The sequence below is a fragment of the Stylophora pistillata genome, chromosome 9, assembly GCF_964205215.1.
Source record: "Stylophora pistillata chromosome 9, jaStyPist1.2, whole genome shotgun sequence".
Taxonomy (NCBI): Eukaryota; Metazoa; Cnidaria; class Anthozoa; order Scleractinia; family Pocilloporidae; genus Stylophora; species Stylophora pistillata.
Genome location: NC_142527.1, coordinates 27279505 through 27302850, shown reverse-complemented (window position 1 = coordinate 27302850; position 23346 = coordinate 27279505). Strand labels below are relative to the sequence as shown.

Genomic DNA, 23346 nt, shown 5'->3' with positions numbered 1-23346 from the left:
AAAATAAACTGCAAGGTATACAATTTAGTGTTCTTACTCCGCGATAGCGATCCACGAAAGTGTCAATCGAAAAACTAGTGCTCTTGTCGTTGATAAAATGAAATAAATTTGGCCGTGTAAATACTATTTTTACTTCAATAAGTTATCCTCTATTCTTACCCACACACATTTCAATCTTTTCGTCTTGGATTAAGATTCCATTGGGTTAGTGGGTTGGGGATTTTGACATATCCGAAAGATTAAGCGACTTTTCGACTTATTGTGCTAGACATGTACCATTTGTTTACGGCAGTACATTTTGCAGTGCCTTGCAAACGAGAAAAGTTAGCGAGATATTTATTTTTGATTTTCAAAAAGGAAAAACTACTCTTTCCCTTCTTACTACTCAGAAATATTTTGTTCTTCAGAGTGCAGGTTTTTTTTTTCTTTCCTTAATTAAAGTGGCATCAAGGAGTTTCTCGAAACGAACGAAATACAAAATCTACCAGTTTGACTGAATGGAATCACTTGTCGCTGTCATTGTGAATTCTATTCGAGCACCGAAAAGTTCGATAAAAACCTGTACTTTTCTAACCACCCGACAGCTTTCCACTGAATAAAGAAGTCACAGATTTATTAGGTCAGCTATTTGTTGCGCGAAATGGAGAGGTGCGGCCGTTTTATCACAGAATGTCGTCTTCGTGTCTAAGAACTTGCCCTCTATCGTGGCCTTTTGGGAAAAACGAATGTACGGTATGTCTTTTCCGCACGAAACTATTTTTATTTTATGATCTGTTTGTGGACTAAGCGCTCTTTTGTTGCCATTTTGTAAAATGGAGAGTAAAGTTTATCCAAAGATTTCAATGTTAAAGGGATTTGACACAAAATATTATGTTTTATGGTTTGTAGGGGGAATATCATCAATTTTGTGTTTGGAGGGAAAGCATATTTCGAAGGGACGAGGTGGTATTTGCGAATTGAAAAAAATATGTATGTTTCTAAACATTGTTGGAAAATTTTGTTTTAAATCATAGTTTGAACAAGCACATTTGATAACTGACAAAGAAGATACTGGCTTGAACTCTGTGGAGAGAAAAAAAATTCTGATCCGTTTTCAATAGTTGTCGTATCAAAGAAATTCAACTGCCGAACAGTAATTTGAATTACAATTTATTTCTTGTTTAAAGGTGATTATGGCTTCTGTTGATATCGCCAGTTAGACTATTATTAAGCATAAAACCCCGATGCTGTTCAAAGGAAAAGGACGATTGGAATACCATAATAACGTGGCATTAACTTTTCCCTTTTTCTGTCGTTAAAGTTGCTCGCAATTCAAAACACAGGAGAAATTACAGTGATGCACACGTACATTTGACATGTTTTATGTCAAGAGATTTTCAACGTTCTAATTAGAAATATTAGGGCTAATTTACACCTTCAGTTTGGTTTTATTTCCGTTCCTGCTAAAAGCACAAACTAGCTGAGAATAGCATGACAAGCTCGCTTTGATTTCTGTGTGAATTTTTTTCGGGCTTAAGTTTCATCCTCAAAGACAAGTTCGTCGAGTTCACCCAAAATACAAGTAATAATTCCAGACATCTTTTATTAGACATTTTGCTTTATTATTATTCTTTTTCCCATGTTTTCTTCTTCAGTGTTCATATATTTATATAGATATATAATATTATAAGGTTTTTCTTTATCGCCATAAAACGATTCACAGAGTAAAAGATATTCATACAGGTTTAGGTGAGGGGGACGTGGAAATAACAAGAAATTTTACAATTCAACTATAGTACTAATAAAGAACTACGATACGAAAAAAGAACTTAACATCAAGTAAAGATATCACAGAATCTTCCTTGACGATAAAAAGAATGGCCAATAGAAGAAATCTGTACCGCCTGATAACACAACCTGCATGAATTCATTCAGTTTTTTCTCGAGTTTAATATTTACAACGAATATTTTCTCTTTAGGGCGATACGGTCTCATATCTCACAGATTTTCGAGCCTTGAGACAAGGAGCGATATACGAATATACGATAAAGCTTTTAATTACACACAAATATCATGAAATCAAATATGAGAACTTTTATCGTCTCTGTGAGCAGAAGCAGAGCGGCTTTATCTGTAGGAAAGTTAAAATTCTCCATCGTAACACCTAATCTTATCAAAGGCTTGTACAATATTTAAACTGTCCATAACCGTAAAAGAACATCATCGCGAATATCTGCATTTGTACAAGCGGTTCTGCTTTCAAGATCGTTTGCGACGCAACTTTTCGGTTTCCTTAAATCATTCTCGCGAGGCTATTCCAGCGCGTGATTTGAAACCAAAGAGAGAGCATATTTCTGCTAAGGTACGCATCGTTTCAACTAAAATTGTACCTTTTTCTCCGTTTCTTTTTTCCCCCGGCCTTTCCGTGGACGAAAGTTCACTGATTAATTACTTTTAAGATACAAGAGAAAGTTTTTAGTATAACTTGGAACGGGCGGGCGGCCGCGCTGACCAAATGACGGCTGAAGCGTTTTGTTTTTTTTTTTGAAGCGAGCTTACTAGTCAGTTCCAGATGCGATTCTCGCTTTTAAACGTTTTAATGTTCCTTTAAAGAAGCTGTCTTTCCGTAGTTTCTTACGAAGCGTTAATCGATACAGATGAAGGAGCTGATAAATAACTTGACGGATTGGTGGTAGCAGTAGGAATAAGCGGTCCATAAAGACCTGGATGAAGCGTTGGAATTCCTGTCATTGATGGTCTCGAAAACGCCGTCGGTGTGTGAATTGTAGGACTTAAAACAGGACTTATCATGGAAGAAGCTGAGCTCCCTTGACTTATACTTGGCATGGAGTCTCTGCCATGACCCATAAGCTTTTCTTCACTGCCGTGTTTCTGTTCTTGTTTCACTCCCTTGGACTTGTTCTTGTTCTTGGAAGAAACTTTTCTATTCCTTGTTTGAATACCGTCCTTCTTCATCGAGAGCGGGCGGTTGACCTTCGAAAGGAAAGAATTACGAAAATTAGTCCTTAATGTCCAAGTAATTACAGAGTGAAGATGAACGAGCACTAATCCCTTGTGTAAACTATCCCCAAGAAGTTTGACTTTGGGAACAAGCGACAATATGTTAAATTAATTATCACCAGCGATTTAGCGTACAGTGTTTAACCTATGCGAATCCTAACGACACGATGGTTATAGCTGAAAATTACGTTAAATATACACAAGCTTAAGAATTGGTGATCAAGATTCTGTTCGATCAAGCGAGTTTGACATAATTTTTATAGAGGGTAAAAAACCTACAGAAGACCCGACGAGCAAAATCGGATAACTGTCGTGACTTGTGGAAGCCCGTGAAAGCACTCTTCATTCTCGTCCATTAGGAGCGGAAATTGGATTAGGGTATGAAGTGGTGAACAGAGAAAGATTCAAAAGGCTGACAGCGAAAAGTCTCGTTTTTCATCAAACTTCAATTGCGGTAAAGCTTTCTTTAATCTGCCTTATGTTCCTGACGTTTACAGCCAACAACTTAATTTGCTTTCAATAAGCGAAATTTGCTGGTTTAAACACGCACTAGTATCAATGGTCATTTCCCGCTTGCCGGCAATTCTCTCTTTTTTTCTGCTCTTTTGCTTGTGAATGCGCTTTTTATTAAAACGGAATATTACATGACAACTGCTAAAACGGCTAGAAGAATAGAAAATCTGCCGAAAAGAACCGTCTAAGAGCTCAAATGGTTTCGAGGCAACCGATTGTAATTCACTGAATTTCTTTCATGTCGTAGGCCGCACTCTTGTGAAACAAAGAAGCCTTTTTTCTTGACATGGCAGGCCATACGTTTTCAGACTGCGGCGATTTAAACAAAATACAAAAGGAGGTAGGCAGGTGGTCTTTGGTTTAAAATACCAAGCATCTTCGTTTGACTATAGAAGAACCATTTTACTTTTCAGCAAGATTCTAAATCACGATTCTACATTAAAGAATAGATCTCGAGCTTCCAAATTGAGCGAGTCGCTGTTCAAGCGTTCGTGATTGTACTCTGAAATCAACCCTCAAACGGGTGATAAAAACAGTACAATTTTGCGAAATTAAAAATTCATGCAAGTAACTCATTATATTTTAAGACAACGCGAGAAATAAAAAAAAAAAGGCTCACAACGGCACAAAAAAATTTAAGGAAGCGAGTTTGATTACCTAATAAACAATCACACAAAAGTATTTTTTGAAACCACAATTACAGAGTTGGCGTTTATTTGAAAGCTTAAAATTTTAGACATTTGTTTCTAAGAAAGCCAGATAACATAACAAATATTAAACTCTCTTTATTCGCGAAATGCACAGGAAATAGAATCGAACCCAATTCGCCTTAACGTATGAAAAGGAAGCTATTAACTCGATATAAGAGACAAGTTGATCTTTGGAGTTCAAACTTTAGGCAGGAAAACAAAGGGTCTCCGACTACCAGAAGGCTTCTGTTCTGACAATTAAATTAACGCAGGAAATATGAGTTTTCTGGTGTTTAACGGACACACAAGTCATTAAAGATTAATACATTAAGATTGATTAGCATGGAAAGCCCAGCTTTTATCCATTGAAAAGGTGTCGCAGCCGTGTTTTTGTGAAATTACGAATGTACACAATGCAAAACAAAAAATAAAGCCTCTGTTTGCTAGGAGCTAGCCATGTGAAATACTTCTGGCATACGAAACCAAACAAACTCCATCGGACATGTAAAAACATTTACAAGCTTGCGAAAAAAAAAAAAAAAAAAGATCGGAAGCCAAAAAAGCACTGCACATTAAGCTTTAACTCAAAATAACTCAACCGGATATTGGGATGAAATTACCCCAACTTCGCTAAAGACTAATTGATGAGCTTTGTAATGGAATATAATCATCCCACATAACGGCTTCTGCAACAGCTGGGGACTATCTCAGCCAATACTTCCCCATGAGAAGAGAGACGGAGAGAGAGAGAGAGAGAGAGAAGCATACATTTGGTTCAATTTAAAAAAAAAAATCGCTCGGGCTGATTTGCATTACTTCCCCGATCGCAAACGGCTGGCATGGATGAAAAAGAAAAATTAATTGTAAACGAAGAATTGAGCGATTGCACTCGGAACTTTCTTATCTAAACCGAAGGAAATTCGCTTTTCTTGACGTTCTTAAATTCTGTTTGTTTATCGCTCCTAAGCCATTAAGGATAAATGAATTTCTGATAGTGTGTGTGATAAACAAAATTCAAACAGCCTGTCGGTTATCAGGGACATCTTATCTTTCATGCTTATTACGTCCATCTCGACGCTTTTTATTCCACAAGAAATCCCATTTCACCAAACACAAGACGTGTAAAGTGTTCCCTAGTCGCGTGAAGACACGCGCGCGATTTCAACTTACCGCGTGTAATTTCCAGTAAAGTCCACAAGCGTTGCAGACTGGGTCTCCATTCTGGTTTCGTCGCCACAATGTCGTTTGAGTGGTATGACAATTAGCACACGATGTTCCAGCTCTGCGGGCTGCCGACTGTTTGAAACAAAAAGAAAGCAAATTATAGATAAAAAAGAAAATCTCACAATCCATGAAAAATGAAAAGGAAGCTGTGAAAAAACCCCATTGCTGAAGCGTGGTAAATAAACTCCTAGGATGCACGCCTTGTCCTGAGGCTTCTTGTTAAGGGTTCCATTATAGGCGTTGACAAGTGGCAGTTACGCGTTTGATGTAATTTATACAGTCTGATCGTAAAGTACCCCGATTTTAATAAGTGAAAAGGGACACGAAAGCTGTAATTGGCAAATTACGCATCGCCTTAAAATTTTAATCAAATCCCTCATGACGAAGAACTAAAAGATAAGTAAAATTAAAAATTTCCTAGGCCTCAGAAAATTTCACATGGGCTTCCTGCACGCGTCAAATTCCCCTCGTCTTTTAGCCAGCAATATAATTTAGAAAGCGCTTTCAGAATTTTCACACTCTTTACTGTCAACGGTAGAAACTCCATCATGAGATGTCCACCAAATCTAAGATGCGACAATTTGAAAATTAGCTTATAATAGCAACAATATGAAGAGGTTTTGACTTGAACGCGCGCAAATTCCTTGCAATAAAGCACACGAGTCTATTTTCGCTGAAAAACACATCGCGCCACTCACCAATCTTCGTTTAGGTTTAATAAGCGGCCGGCTGGCTCCGTTCATTTTATGGTACAAACCACAGGCGTTGCACAAGTAATGACCGCCACCATCTCTCCGCCATAAAGGAGTCGAAGTAGCTCCACAGTTGACACACTCGCGCCCATCGGCTGATTTGGAAAGACGAAGAAGCCAAGATCAGTTGTCGAGCTTGACGAATTTCCGCGTTTCGAAGTTTTTCTACCTTCCTCTATGGTAACCACTCGCGAGAAATTTAAAATAAATCGATAACTAAAACAAATACGGTACCGGGTTTTACGTTTGTACGCGTTTGGTCATATCAGATAGAATCGTGTTGCTCAGAGTAAACAGCTTTCCTCAAAGGTCATACTTAAAGACAACATATAGTGTAATACTTTTTATCTTCCTTGGTCGGCTAAAACTTGTTAACTGTTTTACAAACAGCCGTTTTATACAACAAGAACTCTTTTCACTTCGTCAAAAATCAAGAATTTTACACGCGATCACGACAGTCGCAAACGATGTTGAGAGAGTTTGACGTTTGGCCAGTAATCAGTTGAAGCTATCCACCAAAAATTTGCGAAGTGGTTACCGTAAATAATCTGAACTACAGAGTATAAATACGAATAACGACAAACATACATACAACATATGGTTATCAAAGAGTCTCTGAAAGCTGGAATGCCGCAAGTAGGAACGTTTCAACTGTGAAAATTACCGCACTGTAATTAAATTTATTTAGGGGCATAATTAAGAGAGGAAGAGGCTAAAGCGAAATTTTGCGGAGAGGAAAAACTTTAACTCCCGCAGTTCTTGTGGAAGGAAATAACGCTAATCTTGCCGTGAAAGTGGTATTTTGGAGATAATTCGATTTTGGCGATTAATTTTTGTTTGCTCGGGTCTAAATCCTTACTAACCTGAATTCGATCGGCTCTTGGTTCTCGTTCTAGGAAAGTTTCTATTCGCCATTAGCCCGGGCAAACCAGGCAGTGGACCGAAAGAAGACATATTTAGCTCTGAGCCAACGTAATGTGGTAGAGCTTGCGAAGGATAACCCGCAAAGGGTGTTGTGTCAGGTCTTGGGGATACAAGCGGCATTCCGGCTTTCAAACGCGTCTTCTCTTCACTACCGTAGCTGAAAATTTCACTGCCAATGACTCCGCTCTCGCCAGAGCTTTCCTTTGGCGGAGTAGGAGGGAAAGGGAACAAGTGCGCGGAGCTGTGAGACAACGACATGGAGCCTGAAACCGCCGAAGGTGGCATAGAAACAGGCACAGGACTCGGTCGATGTCCCTGCTGGAAGGAAGGACACCACACTGACGGTGGAGTTGCTGTGGAACACCCGTGCGACATCAAACCAGGAGCTGGCTTGCTCTCGATCCACTGGATCGGCGTGTGGAAATGAGGACGACAAACCTGACCGGGAGGAACGCGTGCTGTAGGCAAGAACACCCGGCTACAGCTTCCTTGAGGCCCAGATTGGCTTTGAGGATCTTGAAAAGCTGTTGCACCGTGCGCAGCCATTTGGCACATTGACGGGCGGTAAGCTCGGCCGCCAGGAGTGTATGACCAATTTGTTGCGTTTCCCGAACTGTCGAGGTGGTGAAAGAAAACGTCCACCTCGTCTGGTGGAAGAAGTTGGTTCGTCTCAACCAAATTCATGTTGTTTGCGGCGCAGTTCGAGGCAGACGGCTGCATTCTCTCGCTTGCATGAGCGCTCTCGTGTTGCTGACTGACTGAAGGATGAATCCATCTATGTTCAGGAGTCACAGCTTCCATCTTCAAAGTGCCAACTCGCGAGAAACCTTCAAGAGAACAGAGGTGTTGCTTAAGGCAAATAAAACACAAAACTGACAGTAAGGCGTATATTTAAATGGTTTAATAAGTCCCATAACAATAACTACAGGAAATAATAGGTAAAAGGAATTTCATTGTCAAGGCATTATATTCAATGGGAAATTCGGTGAACGGTGCAAGACGTCAAGGAATAGCGTGCATCACCAAACGGAAGTCTCTATTCACAGTTTTTTACAAGTAAAATGAAGCCTGCCCCACTTATCTGATGAACACACTCTAGAAATCTGTAGAAGCTATTCAAACAGATATGGAATTTCTCCAGGGCCTCTAACACACAAAAGGAGATCTCCGAAGCTGTAGGGAATGATGAGTGGGTAGATAAGGCGCTAAAATAAAGTGCGTGGCATTAGCTTTGTAAGGCATCAATGCTGCGCTACTTCGTTTGTACGTGACGCGCGAGACAGTCAAAGAAAAGAGGAAAAAAATTGCCAAGGGTCTAAGTCCGTTGTGCGCACCTCGTGAAAAACCAGTCCTTCACACGTAGAGGGCCGTTCAAGAACCTGACGGTGTTTTGTAAATAGCTCACTGTTGAGTCTTATGGGTTAAACCCCGCAATGCGCAAGCTGAGATGTGGTGTCTGGTTATATTCAAACAATATTTGAAAGGTTTTGTAAGCAAACCAGGTTGAAGTTCGCTCCCGCTTGGCCGGCGCCAACAAACCTGCTTGCATACACATTAGGAGTGACAGGTCAGGCTAAGAACCAATGGGAGAGCGTGCTCGTTGACATTTTGTTAGATTCTCTTTTCCATTCAAAACTTCATTGGTACACAAATCAAACAATCAATTCTTCTGCTAAAGTGAGCTGCCAATCAAGCGGTTGGACGCCATGTAAAGTTTTCAAACAGTAAATTAGCGGCAGTGTTTCACGTGCGCCCTGTTCATCATCTACCACACGTGACGGACGCGCGTTTTAGGCGGATGCAACGCGCGGCTTTCTGATTGTGAGCTTTTCGCAAACTTGCCAGGAAAAAAAATGTTCGACCGATCGATGTATAATTTAAATTCGTACGTGGACCATTAGAGCACGCTACTTTTCGAAGTCAGATTTAAATTTAGATCGGTAGTTATCGATGTAAAATCAACCTGTTTGACTGTATTTGTTATCATTATATACTGTTCTTACAAGCGATAAATAATCTCCTATTTGACGAGTCAAAATTAACGGCTCTGAAAGACGCATTAGGGATGGTCGAGTGGTTTTCCATGACGTTTCGAGAAAACATCCCATCGAGTCTATTTGTCGAACCAATTTGGTCAACTAGTGTTCATCTGGATGGGCATATCCGCCATTACAGATCAAAGAAAAACAACTGGGTGCTTTGCTTTACAACTAATTATTCAATGCCGCACGCTGATTGGCTACGGTGTTAAGTTCATTGTTAGGACAGGTGGAACGTGACCGCAAGATAAAGCCGATAACAAAGATAAGCTCCACAAGGATTTTATTGCGTATTTCAAGGCTTGTTATCTTTGTAAATGTTTGCTGAGGAAAACCTCTTTACGGATGATAGGAAATAAATTGAACTCTTAAAGCACTTTCTAGCTCCGGTCAGCCGTGCGATGGCTTTACCGCAGCTCGGTACTAGTCACCCCACGCTATCATTTGTACGTTGTGACCTTTCGCGCGAAGAATGAAGAGAATGACAATATAATTGGTCAGTGTTATCTGAATTTTCAAACGTTCAACAATGTTGATGATTTGCGTGCGTGGCGATCACTCTGTGCAGACAACTTGACGCTGGTTCACAGGCTGTTTAAACGAGATCTCACAACCCCAGATGAGGACCATGAACCATTTCCCGACCTCCGGCGTAGCGAAATTTCGTCCCATGACATTTAAGACGACAAAAAAAAATCCTGATTTAAAACCACTTCTTTAATCGTCGGTCGGATTCCTGCAGAGTTTGTATCTATAATAATGAAAATATTTATGCTTTCGTAATCATGGAGCAGCAGAAATTCGTAAACAAGTAATAATCATAATCGCTGTAATCACGGCCGATTACCGAGACAGTGCAAAGTTTGACCGGCTGATAAGAACGAATCGATCATGCAATTTACACTCTACAGTGTGAGTGTTCCAAATGTACAATGTTTACCACAGGGATCGTTCTCGCGAAATGATATTGCAATCCATAGCTAGTAATATAACGGAATAACTCAGGTCTCCGGAAGAAAAAATTCTTTTCTTCCAAATGCTGAATCATTAAAATTTCTGTGCCCCACCTGGAGTTGGAACGAAATACAATCAAATTACAGACAGAGTGTTTGGATTGGTGTGGTTTATGGTAACATCCCACGTGCGTAGTGAAACTTACATGAAATCGACCCATAGCAAGCTATGCTTCAATAAATATAAAAAAAATTCTTTTTTACGTGATGTCCTTGAAAGTGCTCAAAATAGCCTCTATATTTCCTCTAGTATTCTTGCGTTATCAACATTTCAATTATTTTCCATTATAAGTCATAAATTTTTAAAGCTAAAACTCTTTAGGATAACAAGAAGTAAAGATAACCCCTTTATGAAAAAGAATAATAGTTTTTGAAAGAAATTAGAGTATTTATTTCAACAAATGAGAGGCTTCGTTGTTGAGAAAACAAATTGGTCTGAGGGCACGAAAACTATCCGACGCTTAAGAAAAGTAGGTCCTTTGAAGGTGGTATTAAAATTTAGTGTAGTTATTACTTCGCAAGAGGCATTAGAGTCCCTAAAATGAGTCAAGTTATTTTATCACAATTAAGATCGAAAAATTGAATTACTTAGCTGCGCAGAAAGAAATAACTTTTTCATGCATAATTTATCTTCGGTAAATTCGCAGAACTGCCACCGCTATTGTGGTTTTCTCAATTAAACACAGCTTTCGCCGACCGACAAAAAATCTCCAACTCCTTCATTTTAAAGGATTAAACCTGTTTGAGGTCTCTAAATATCCGAAATGAAGCCATAAAAATTTTCGCCGTTTTCTGGAATGCACCTCTGAAGACTTTCTCACGAGGCACTGGATTGTTTAAGCAGACTGCCTGCGCCCTTTGTAAGAATTAAAGACATAAAACATTTACCAGGAAAAGGTGTTTGAAGGCTCTCAGGCAGAGTTTTACCATAAAACATCGCACGCAGACTCCCCAAGAAGCATGTTCCTTGGTTAACAGTCTCTGCAGACATGGTGAAGCGTTTCTTGTTTAGTTTTATCACTTGCAATGCACACGCACTTAGCTACACCAAGATGAGTGGTCGGCCGCCTTTCCAAGATCGTGATGCAGTCACGATAGCTGGTGTAGTTATATCTATCCTTACACATTGCTCGCGTCTAAATCCGTAAAACACACATGCATCGCTTTGTATGGTAAAGATAAGTCTACTGAATAACGGGGGTTATCAGTGTAATTTTCCTATTTTTCTTTGTGCAAGTTGGCGATGAAATCTTTTGAATAATCGCCAACGGGCTTGATTGCATTTCTGATTTCTGAAAACACACAACTGTTTATTACGTATTTTGTCGTTTTTGTTTTGAAAATTTAGTCTTGGTACATTCTTCAACTCTCAAAGCCGCCGCCCATAAAAAAGAAGAAAACCAAAAGAAGGCTCAATTTCGGCGTCGACGGTTCGCGGGTGTAAAATCCATAAGAGCAGGGTGATAATTTGAAAAGTTTTCGAAACAGGAAACTGCGTTTAGTTTTATCAGATGAAGGGGGCTGTCGTATCTCGCTCACATACTGTGCAAGGGTCTTGTACAGTATCATTTGATCGCTAAAACAAGTCTTAATGTCCGTGATCGATTTTATATCTGGAGTCCGAACAGAAGGGCTTTAAAAGCGCCCTCAACAGGGCGAACTGATAAAGCTTCAATCGTGATAAACTCGGATTAGATTCATAAAACGTCAAAACGTTTACGGGTCCAACAGACCGTCTACGAGCGAGAAAGAGAGCGCGGCGCTTTCGTACTTACGTGCTAATTCGTACTTGTCCATACTGACACCAAAGGTGTTGCATAAAAACACGGAAAAACAGATCCTTTCCTAGGCCAAAACAAAGGTCGTAAAGTGATATATTTTTGTAGCGCCACGACAACTTATACCTGTGCCATATATCGGTTCCACACAGATGAATATCGAATGCTTTAGGATAACTGGAGACGTTGTACATGTAGGAATTTTTGTGGCAAAAAAACCATCTGCGACTAAATCAGTTAAATGCGGTAGGTAGCTTTGATTTTTCTTTTGTTGCTTCGTTGGAGGGCCTTAGCTGTAATCCATTGGAAAGGGAGGGTGTTCTTTATAATGAAATACAAGAAATAATGTTGAGGGAAATTAGAAATATGCTGACAATATGAAAGAGCTCGTTGCAGTGAAGCACGACCACAAGAATCCATACCGAGAAGTACACTAAAAAATTGCGGCGAAACGGCTTCAAAACACATTCATAAACTATCATGAGACTTATTGCGATTAAATAACACCATTGAGCAAGATGAGTGCGAAAAATTAGACCGATGATTAAAACATTTCAGACAAATTTCTGGCTACTGTTTTCCTTTTCCGTTAGTGGGGTAAAATAAGTGAAGGTAAGATTCATCAATGTGTTCACAAGTCGATAATTGCGATGGAAGTCGAGAACAGACACTAAACAGCATTCATGCCACACAAGTGAACAGTAAAGCATGGTTTATTTCAACGTGAAACTGTTGAAATCCAGTTCACCGCAAAACCTGCCTAAGCAGCTTGCATTTTCATGGGTTTTCCTAAAAGGCGTTTGATCTGGTTAGGCGAATTTCCAATGCTTCAAATAGGATTGCCTTAGCGAACCAGAAGTACCCAAACAGGAAATTCTTCCATACTATTTGATCTTCGTCTGTTTCTATCTTTAGCTTGGTTCAGTATCGAAGAAACAATCATTTCCAATGACTTTTTAAGCTACATGTTTTATGTTGTTAATCTAAACCAAATATACATTTCTCTGGTATTGGGCCGGTCCGAAACCATATATTGCGATTAAAAATAGATCGATGTCGAGATCTCGGTTTCCATGTCTGCGTGCAGAAATTCGATTTTAGCTTAAAAAGAAACTAATCTTTTCTCCCATTACTCAATATTAATATTGGTCGACAAAACTCTTAACTCAACTAACAAATCTCACACACCAAAACAGAACCCTTATCTGCACGAATAAACCAACAAAAGGTTAACCCAACAAAAACTAAAAGAAATAAAAAAACCGAGCAATAAATCTGTGTCGCGCGCTCTATTGACACGCAAAATTTCCATAACAATGAGAGAAGCTAGAGCAACTTGTAAAACGGAGAAGGCGTTTAATAAGATAATACTGGGCCGGATATATCTTACAACAAAAATAACCGAGAAACTTAAAAATTTAGCGTTCAAAATGGAAATTTTGCAAAGAAATTTCATGCTGCAACTGATGCTTTATCATAAATAAGCACCTTATTGTGTGTTCGGGCGGTAAACGCCTGTTTTACGATCATTTTCCAAATGCAAATTTAGTTCTTGTGATCTCGTTGTGGGCATGTAAAATGCCTTATCAGTAATAACCAATTTACTAGTCCTTAAAACTCATCATTTTGCCTCGGAGGGGTTGAAAATTACAAAGCGAACCGACTTAAGGTGGTTAATGGCCTACATGAGAACCGGATTTCTCTTTAAGAGATTTCGTGATTGACAAACGGTCTCCAAGACACTTGAATTAGACCTACTTCACCGCGTTTCTAAACGGCTCTCGAAGAAGGATTACTTTATACAAGACATGTAAAGCAAGCCAATTTAGTCCAAAATGCCTTAACTGCGAGACACTCAGTCATGAGCGGACGAGATGCATTTCTCTCATAAAGGAACTCGAAAAAACTCTTGAACTTTTGTTGAGAAAAGCAAAGTTGTTTGTTCTACAGGATGTTCCTTTGTCATTCGGAAAAAAAAATGCGAGAGCAAATAATCCTTTGTTTCCTAAGTAGGTAAATTCACTTAAATTAAGATTCCTAACTACAAATGAAGGAAGTAGTAATTACAAGATACGATGTACGTTGCTAGATTCTTCAAAGTCGTTCTGTCGAAAACCCGTTTCGTTGCCATCCAGTCGATACACACTATTGCGTGATCTGTTTGTTTGCAAGTGGTGTTGAAATTTAAAAAAACTATTGCGTATAATTCGATAAAAATTACAAGAAGTTTGCATGTTTCCTTATCGCCGCACTGAGGACAAAGCCAGGATACCTAAAGCGAGCCCAAGAAAGCAAAGCGAAGAACAGACAGTAAACGAACTTTAATTAAGAGGTGTTTTCGGTTCAACACCGTTGAAGACGAGACAATCCCACTAGAAACAGGGACATTGACGCGTGCTAGAGCCGCTCTAGAATAATAGATGTTTCTAAAACCAGTGAATCTTTTATCTCTTCAATTTGGTTAAATTTTAGGGCCGAATGACCTGGAACACTCTGCTCTATTGTTCTTCGACTACAACAGTTTTTATTTGATAAACGTGCTCACGAAGGCATAGCAAGGGCGTAGGATGGCAGTCTGGCCGAGAGTTAAGAAGCTTTTTTGGCAAGATATCTAATGCCCACGAGTCCGTTAGGCTACCTCTGAAAGCTGGCCGTCAACTCCTCTAGAACTAGCTAAAGTAGCGGTGTAAAATAGCATTTTTGGCTTAATGGGAAAATTCTTCAGAGGTCAGGGTGGCGACGTGAAGTCGGTTGTCGGTGTCTTTGATTTCTCAACACTACGATAACCTCCTCAACAGTTACAGTTTGTGCAGAGTGCATCTTAGTTCCTGTACCAGAAGTTTATTTATTCTGCGCAACGCAACCCAAAACAAATTCCTTGTAGCTTCACCACAGATCTGATCTAGAGAGTTCATTTTCTCGAAACTAGAATAAAGGGATGTGATCGTGGTTTGGTGCCGGAAATGCCAACGGGCTCTTGATATAGCCAGCCACGTTCCTCGGTAATACAGTACTAGCCTCAGCTGATGCGTCTCACGTCAGAGAACTGAAGCCTTGCTCAACTTATCAATCATTCTATCTAAAATCGATAATTGCATAATTATCACGCTTTGGATCTACGCTTGATACTGAAAGATATGAATTTTTACCTACCAAGATTGTAATGTTTCTCTCGGTTTGATGTAAACGGGCTTGAAACAAGCGATGCGACTCTCGCTGACAATATTTTTTTCCTGTTTGCTGCTTTCGCGAATCGCATCGCACCTTTAACCTGACCACATGGTGGAAAATGCAATGGTTTGCAGCTTAAAATTTATTGCCAAATAAGCGCGCTAAATAATTCATCTCCTTTCGTCTGTTCTGATTTCCCACCCTTTTAGCTTAAAACTCAATAACTCGGTGATTTGATGGTAATAATTGTTTATTCAAAGGGAGAGAAGGATAAATATTTCTCGATATTTGCACAAACGTGTGCTGATATGATTGTCACAAGTGAGAACATTTCCCTCCCACTTCATTGGCAAAAGTTATGAAAGCAAACCTTCTTTAGGAGCCGTTTTGATAGGCTGTGAGCTATTGTGCCTCTCATTCACGAGCTTTGTCGAGCCATTAATTTTTGATAACTTTGGCCATCCACTCTCATTTCGCGCCTAATTGAATCTTCGCAAACGCATTTAAAGATTTTAGGAAGACGAATGAGTTGCTGTCAGAATCCCGCTTAGTTTTGGTCAAATCCGTGTTGCTAATGTACTTGTATAATGGCTTCGCGACACAAGTTATCCGCATATCAATGGCAAAAGATAATACGGCTAATAATAACGACCTAAGTAACTTGTAGCAAACGGGGGTAACAGATAATTGCTCAATCGAAAACCGAAACATTTTCTCGTCTAAGTTTAGCAACTCTGGGCCAATATAATGTCAACGCGAATTGGTCAGTTGTCACAAGCTAAACCTCAAAAGCGTCTCTCGCAATTAACAGAGCGTGGTTTCTCAATATTTGCGTGAAGCATCTGCCTGAATAAGTGAGGTAAAAAAGCTGTCTCAATAAAAATGAACGTAATTTTATAATGGCAACCCTTTTGTCCAGTGTGTGAATAATCTATGCATAAGTGATGAAGCAAGCCATCAAAGTCTCACACATTTCTAATGGTTTGATAATAGGCTTTTGGCAAATTTCGTATTGAAACATCTGTTTTTCAACCTCAAAATGTAAGGTGTTTCTAGAGAAATGTTTTTTTCAGAGACCGTCAATTTACCAAGGATAGAATTCAAACGTAGTTTGATTCAAAGCTGTAATCACCAAGGCTTGAAATAAAATCACAGTCTTTTACAAACTACATAAACTCTCACTTCGATTTGAGTTTGAAAAGTCGATCAATTCAAGAAACGGAACTTAGATATTGGATTATCGACAGCACTTAACGATAAGGCGGGTGGGTTTTATTAATATTCTCCGAGAGTGATGTGTAGGTATTTACAGAAATCAGTTTGTTGTTTCGTTGAGCGAAGCTACAGCCTTATCGAGATAAACTGATCAACCTCCTGGTGTGATAGCGCAGATACAGCAATTTTCATTGATCAGCGTGATTAAACGAAGTCAAAATCTATCTTTCAGCGCTACAGGGAGCTTGTTCGTTCAAATTAGTGTATACAGAAATCTGGCATGAACTCGTTACTACTCAATGCTGCGGTTCGTTGGATAGCCAGAGACCTTTACTGCCTTTGCACCAAAGAAATTGCTGAGATGAACACGCAGAAAACCTCACCACAAACCACCGAGGCGCAAGGTAATCCGATTAGATTTTGCAAGTAAAACAAAAGCTACTCACCTCGTCGGAGATTTATTTGTTCAACGAGCTCCTACGAGCGATGACTTTTTCTCCCAGAGAAAGTACACTTTGAAAGACCGAGCTAGTGTTACATGCTATTTATATGACTTCTGAGCTGCGGCGCCAATGGGGCGCCAAGCGAACCGGTCTAATTCACTGCTTTGTCTAACTTACACATGCTTTGCTTTACCGACTTCTAAGCACGCAAGATGTAGCTGAGATTTGTGCAAAATCCAACTACTTTTTAGCTGCAATGTGTTAAGTTCGTCCGAGCGAGTCACTGCATTTAGAACGAATACCTCACAAGATGACAGAGGTTACTCAAGTGTGACGGATTTGTGGTGTTCATATCCGCGCGAAGTGTTGGCGCCGAAATTGTGTATTGCGCTGGGTACGCTATTTTGATTGAATCCATTCTTTAAGCAGGGCAACAATGAGCTAGCGTTGTACACCCAGTGTCTACTAGCTCCTTACCCGCCCGTGCATTGGAGCGGGGGACCTGATAGCCGCAGTGAAACAAGCGATAAATTTCACACTTAAATTTTAAAAGGAGCGTTACATGCTCAGGTGTGACCCGATTACGAACGGAAATTGAAAATTGTTGACGTTGACAGTACTCGAGGGTAGGTAAGTGAGACACGCAAGAAGAGGAAACCCAAAATTTAACGTCAAATGACAAAAAAACGAAGGCCTCTTAATTTTTGGTTTAGAAGGAGTTGACAGACTGACGGTTTCTCTCTGGATATTGATCCCTGGGAAATGACGTACGTTTTATCTCGTTATTTTCTTTTTTTTTTTAATCGATCCTTCCTGCTTCCCTCTCGAGAAGAGTAAAATTCCCATCAATGGGATCACCTCTATGAAACCGAAATATTTTAACCGTGGTAAAAATTTTGATCGAAAAGCGCTGTTGAAATTTAATTACGAAACAGAAGAACAGTGTTTTCTGTAATAATCGAGATACAAAGCCGCAAACAAGACATTTTTAACACGGGGATAGATTGAAAGACATAGAAGGTTGTCACTTCAATAATTTCTTGAGACATGTAGTGATTTATCTCTTACGAGACAGCTAGGAAACTAAAGTATGACAACAGAAAAGGCCGCCTTCATTCATTTCTGTTGAGAGTAACTGATGCTATAACTAATTAGAAATACATTGTCAGTTTTTGGCCAAATTCTTTGAACCCATCTGGCTTGTTCGGAGCCACAAATCTTGTTTCCGTATACAAATTCGCCCACCTATGGTGGCTTAAAGCGAGAAAAAAATCCCTCAATAAAAGACTGAATAATAACAAATTAATGAGCGTGTGCGGAATTTGTAAACACCGTATTTTGACTGAGCAAAAAACCAAGGCGGCCATACTTGGAACATCTGCAGTACCGCACTACCAAAACTGAACGTATTAAAAGACTGATCTGCGCTACAATTTCGCTGCCGGCTTACTTCGTTTTCAACAAAAGCTGCGCTTGTAACGGGATCCCTTGGTTTTGACATTGATATGTTGTATATTAGAAATTGTTTGAATTTCTGCCTCGTCTACCAAGACTTTTGACGCCATTAGATTATTTTGTGAATCGGTTGCTACACATCCCGCAGAAGGCGGGGTTTATTGTTTTCTAGAAAGTTCTAAATGTCCAACACGAAAAACCTAAAACGGGATATGTTGCCCTGGTTTTCTTAAGTTGCAAAAAATTGTGTAAATGGGAACTTTACGCGCGACAGTTAAACCTTTTGCCTCGCGTATGCCTAACTGATGTGTCTTTTTCCACCACACAAAGTTTCCTTTAGTTCGTTTACAATGATTTCAGGCCTTGAAAGATTACGCAGATGATGAATTGAGAAACCGCACGCAGGGCAGATTTCAGTCTTTTTTTCTGCATAACCTGGGATCATAGTTGAAAGCTAGAGAGAAGCGAGTAAGCTTGTACCATCGCAATATCTTCACGTCTTCATCAAGAATCTAGCTAGCGTTCGACGAGATGAACATCGAAATCTAGAATTCAACTGAGAAGATGTGATCATCTACTTACAATAACTCTTAGCTTTCATAAATTACTGAATTTAAAATGTGTTAAGGTTATCTCTGTTTGTAGGATGGAAATAATCCACCTCATTAGAGTTACTCCTTCCTCCTTTAAACAACAGTGTATACCGTACTCATTTGTTGTCGAAGTTGAATGTTTCGTATTTCGTATCAGCTTTTAACTGCAACATCGCCTAGCCGTTTAGAGGAAGAGGCCTGTTAAATACGTATTTCCTTAGTTCTGCCCACAACGCAAGTCCTTTCAAATCGTAAACATATCCTGCTTTCCTTCCCCATGCGATTCATTAGGACAGTCGGCAAAAATTCCTCGCAATTTGGTGTCATTACACTAAAACAACAAACTACATCTTAAAGAGCGCCTTTGGGTTTATCTAAGATTTGGAAGGTAGATATTTAAGCTTAAGTTTCATAACAGAAATCTAGAATCTCACCTCAGGAAAGATTAGAAGGTTTCGTGAATGATTTGGTTTATCTTTGAAGCTGATGTCTCCACTACTGGATATACAAAATTCAAGTGTTTGCGCTTACTGAGTTTAATAAGGTGATAGGTGTCAGAGAATAATTTTGATTTGCGGAAAAAGACCTGAAAGGTCACCCAAACGAAAAAGGAATCTTGTAAACAAGAAACGCATTCAAAACTTGCGTAAGCAAATGGAAATAAACTGGACGATCTTGAGTCAGAAAAATATTGAAAAACAGCAAAAAGCGTATCCAAAGGCTTACCGTGTTGTGGATAATGGGAGAGACAGTTGAACTTCTTGTTTTGTCCTTGTGATATTCGCGTTCAGACTGGTTCAGTCTAAAATATGGCGAGATTCGATTAACTGAGGAGAATTGAAATATTCTGCCTATATTTATAAAACATATTAACCACATAACATAATGGGACTGGTTTTATATGCATGGCTGCACGACCAATCTCGCGCGCGCGTTGTAGAGCTGCGCGAGCGGTCCGCCCACGTGACAAACTTCGTGGGAGCAGATGTACCACATCGGTCAGTTGCGTTCGAATTGAAAAGATCAAAAGTGGCTCTGTTTTCTTTGTGATAAAAATAAAACGAAGAATTCACTCTGAGGAAATGGAGAATTAAAAAATCTTTTAAGACGTTAAGGAACACAGTTTAGGTCGTAAATGGCTTTTCGTAATTGATTAAAAAGATTCCTCGCCGCATGGGTTCGTTGGCAGCACCGACCCGTTTGCGTGTCAGAAATAAACTTGCGTGCTCAGAATGACAGTGGCTTTTACTGGACTTACACGTTAACTGCATTTAGTGTCAGATTTCATAGGATTACGCATTAAAATTTAACCTGTGCACGACCTTTGTTCAGTAAGAATATTACGCATGCTGGCTGTATTGAAAATATCATAAAGGGTAAATGATTATACCAGCAAAACATGACGGGAAAACTAAGGGTGATCTCCTCCGACAGAGTCCCGTTTATAGAAGTCTTTCCACTATCAATCTACGTTCTCACGAAGGCATTTTCGAAACGATTTACCTTTATGAAATAGTGTCAACTAATGGAGATATAAAGATATTTTCATTAATTCACCGAATGGTATGTGAATCACATTTGAATCTTGTTTTGCAGTCACTCAAAGAATCTATAATAGTGTTAGACTGAAGAATTACTCCTCTTCAAAAAACACAAATCTGCTATTTTGTCGCCTGAAACGTAATAACTGTGTTAATGCTTTATATTTCGTTGTAACACTTCTGGGATAACTGTTTCTTACTTAAGAAAATACATATCTTGAATACCGAAGAAAACAAGGCGGCCCATATCTACCTAGATTTCGTCGTTTGCTAAATCATGTATCTATGAATAAAGAGCGAGAAAAACGTTTCGTCGAACTCATTTAAGAGACATTAATAGTGTTGAAAAATTACTTCAAAATTTAAACAGGGTTTTCTATTCAAAATGTGGATTAAAATCTTTATGGATAACCTGCTTGAGTACTTTAAGATCGACACCGTGTCTAGTGCGAGAGATCTTTAAGTGTAAGGCAAATTCCGACAAAATCGGATGGGTGAGTTTTTTAGAGTTTCACGAAATAAACGATAAAATGCCTTTCCTCTGGGTCTCGTGAATCAATACCTGTCTCTGGTTTTGGAAAGAGGACTTATGGTTAGGAAGGAAAGCAGTATCGAGATATACAGTTGTTTGAAAATGATAATAACAACCCGAGAAAATAAGTATATAAAGGTGACGAAAATTCTCGCTCAGGAAGCCAAAGAGATCCTAAGCTTTCCTGTAAGAGACTTTAAGAGGATCAGATACGTAAAACCCAAAATATAATCCTTTGGGTTTCTCTGGCAATCAGATCAATGCATATAAAACACGAATAAAGTTAACAAGTGAGGTTTAATTACGAGATAAAAACTCTTGGGCTTTTACATGCTGCTTTTTCAAGGGTCTTCACCATAATATCACGATATGTTTGGGATTTTTGTAAGAGAATCAAAAAAGCCAACATGAGATAAAGCAGTCATGATGGAAAAAGATATGAAACTTTCCCTGTAAAACATGTTTGGGTTTTAAAATGAGGTTTCTTCCCCCCCACCAATGTTCTAAGTTCGATATGACGATGGAAGGACTTAAGCTCTGGAGAGATGTTTATATAAAACAACAGAGGTGCGAACTAACTATAAATTTTTCAATAATTTATCGCGATCGCGCTTTGAAAAACCTATCTCGGAAAAAAATATTGCGAAATGTCTTCGCAAAATGTGTAATCAGTCACGTAGATATTTCAATTTTAAAGTCTTATATTGAGGTAATATTTTTTCACTAAATTCATGTCTTCTTTATCGATAAGATGCCTATTATGGAACTTAAGTTTAAGTTTTGTGGAGAAAACTTGTGATATATTTAAGAGATATTCCTAAAATCATAGTGCAGTGACATAGGGAAACGAAAGATCTGTCTATATCGTCCAAAATCTTTAAAGGGACAGCTGTAGTGACAGATATTTATTTTATCAGGAAAACTCGACGAGGATAATGAAAAAGAGAAAAAAATACTTGAAAAACAAATCCCCACCTTCTCTATCTTGAACAATCCTCAGGAATCACGGATTTGAAAATTTTTAAATGTGCAGCAGGTCTCCTAAGATCGACTGTATTGAATTGGCAAAGTGATTGAAAAACTCTATTTAAGGAAGTTTTCCTTCTTTTTAATAACCGACCACTCTTGAGCCATCTCAGTAATCAAGACGGTATCAGAGCTTTTTGCATGATCTTTAATTTGTTTATATCTGAGAGTGGGGTGCGCCAGTAAAGTACAGGGATTTGAATTTGAACTATGAAAACACAGGCATGGCCCAATTTATTTATTTCATTTTTCCCCGTTTTCATTGTCGCATTAGTTTCTAATAGGAAAGAATCAGTTGAATACATAAACATTAGTGCAAAGAATAACTAGACAAAAATCGGTGATTTGAAGCATACGAGATTTTCATTAATCAATGAGAAACGTTCGCCACTGTCAACACGGAGGCAATCCCATTGTGTCTTGATAACGATCGTATCATACATATTTCATGTAGGAAACATATTTTCAAAAACCCTGCCAAGCTTAGATTTTTCACTCTGATACGTCGTGTTTTGGCTTGTTGGGCGCACTTTGCATAAACAGTTTGGTTGCCGAATTCCAACTTCCGTTGACAAGCATTTTAGGAGATCTTCAATCGCCCCGGCGTAAAAGCGATCGCTATCAATCGATCTTTTATCTCCCTTCTTTAAAGTTTTCATCTCGAGGGGAGATGAGAATTGAGAAATCTAATATCACGTTTGTTTCCTGTTTTCTTTTTGAAACTTTTCCTTTTAATCTGATGCCGAAAACTTAAGTAAGAATGGCTCTCTATATCTTATTTCCTTCAAGTTAACCGAAAAGAAAGAAAAAAAAAAACTTTTGAATGCAAGGAATAAACTTTGTGGCTGCTTCAGTAGAAAATAATTCTATCAATGCAAAATGTCCCATTAGTACAAACATTAATTACTTCTTTAACCATTTTTCTAAGAATAAAAACTTGCTTTTTCTGTCATCAGCGACAAAAATCTTATCGGACTAAACCTGACATTCGACATTAAAACACTGAAAGAAAACTCAGAGGGAATCAGGAGTCCTTCAACATAATTTAACAAAAATTCATCTTTATAAATTGAATTTTGTTATTTTTTCGATAAAAGTCTAAGCTTTGCAAAACCTGAATGAATTTACCTCGCCACAGTGTACAGCATTCACACAATGTTTTTCTCTCAGAAACTGTCGTTATTCACTGATCTTGCTCAATAGTCTAATCAAAGACACGTATCGCTCACTTTAAGTGGCTCTTGTAAAACGTTCATCAATGTCGTGAAATATCTGACTTTTAAAAGATGTCAACAAATGTTGTGCCCAAAGTTTCAAGTGAAAACTGACCTTCTAGAGTTATTTTCAAAAGGTGATTCTCTCTTGATCGAATTGCATAATCCTCAGGCGGTATCACGCGTGAAAATGTAGGATCACACACCATGGTTTCAACGCACGC

At 38.9% G+C, this 23346-nt stretch overlaps 1 protein-coding gene and 1 long non-coding RNA gene across 12 annotated transcripts in view; one reads left to right on the top strand and one right to left on the bottom strand.

Annotated features, from left to right (window-relative positions):
- Positions 1-236: 236 nt before the first annotated feature.
- LOC111322437 (uncharacterized) overlaps positions 237-23346 on the top strand; it is a 35053-nt gene continuing 11943 nt past the window's right edge. The window contains exons 1-2 of one of the 2 annotated variants that reach the window (XR_002694061.2): positions 237-732; positions 16551-16722. This is a non-coding gene — a long non-coding RNA (uncharacterized LOC111322437). Of the gene's footprint in view, positions 733-12040; positions 12179-16550; positions 16723-23346 lie in introns of those variants that run through there. The other variant, XR_002694062.2, reaches the window with a different exon arrangement.
- On the bottom strand, positions 1580-23346 carry LOC111322433 (GATA-binding factor 2). 10 transcript variants are annotated; one of them, XM_088732270.1, is made up of 5 exons: positions 23238-23346; positions 7042-7929; positions 6125-6273; positions 5373-5498; positions 1580-2973 (listed from the first exon to the last, which is right to left on the bottom strand). In XM_088732270.1, exons 1-5 carry the CDS (start codon positions 23329-23331, stop codon positions 2614-2616), a joined length of 1617 nt encoding a protein of 538 aa, XP_088588396.1. In that variant the 5' UTR covers positions 23332-23346; the 3' UTR covers positions 1580-2613. The 10 variants fall into 10 exon arrangements, with proteins under 10 accessions (XP_088588396.1, XP_022781267.1, XP_022781266.1 ...); XM_022925532.2 differs by lacking the exon at positions 23238-23346 and adding an exon at positions 21858-21995; XM_022925531.2 differs by lacking the exon at positions 23238-23346 and adding an exon at positions 19536-19697.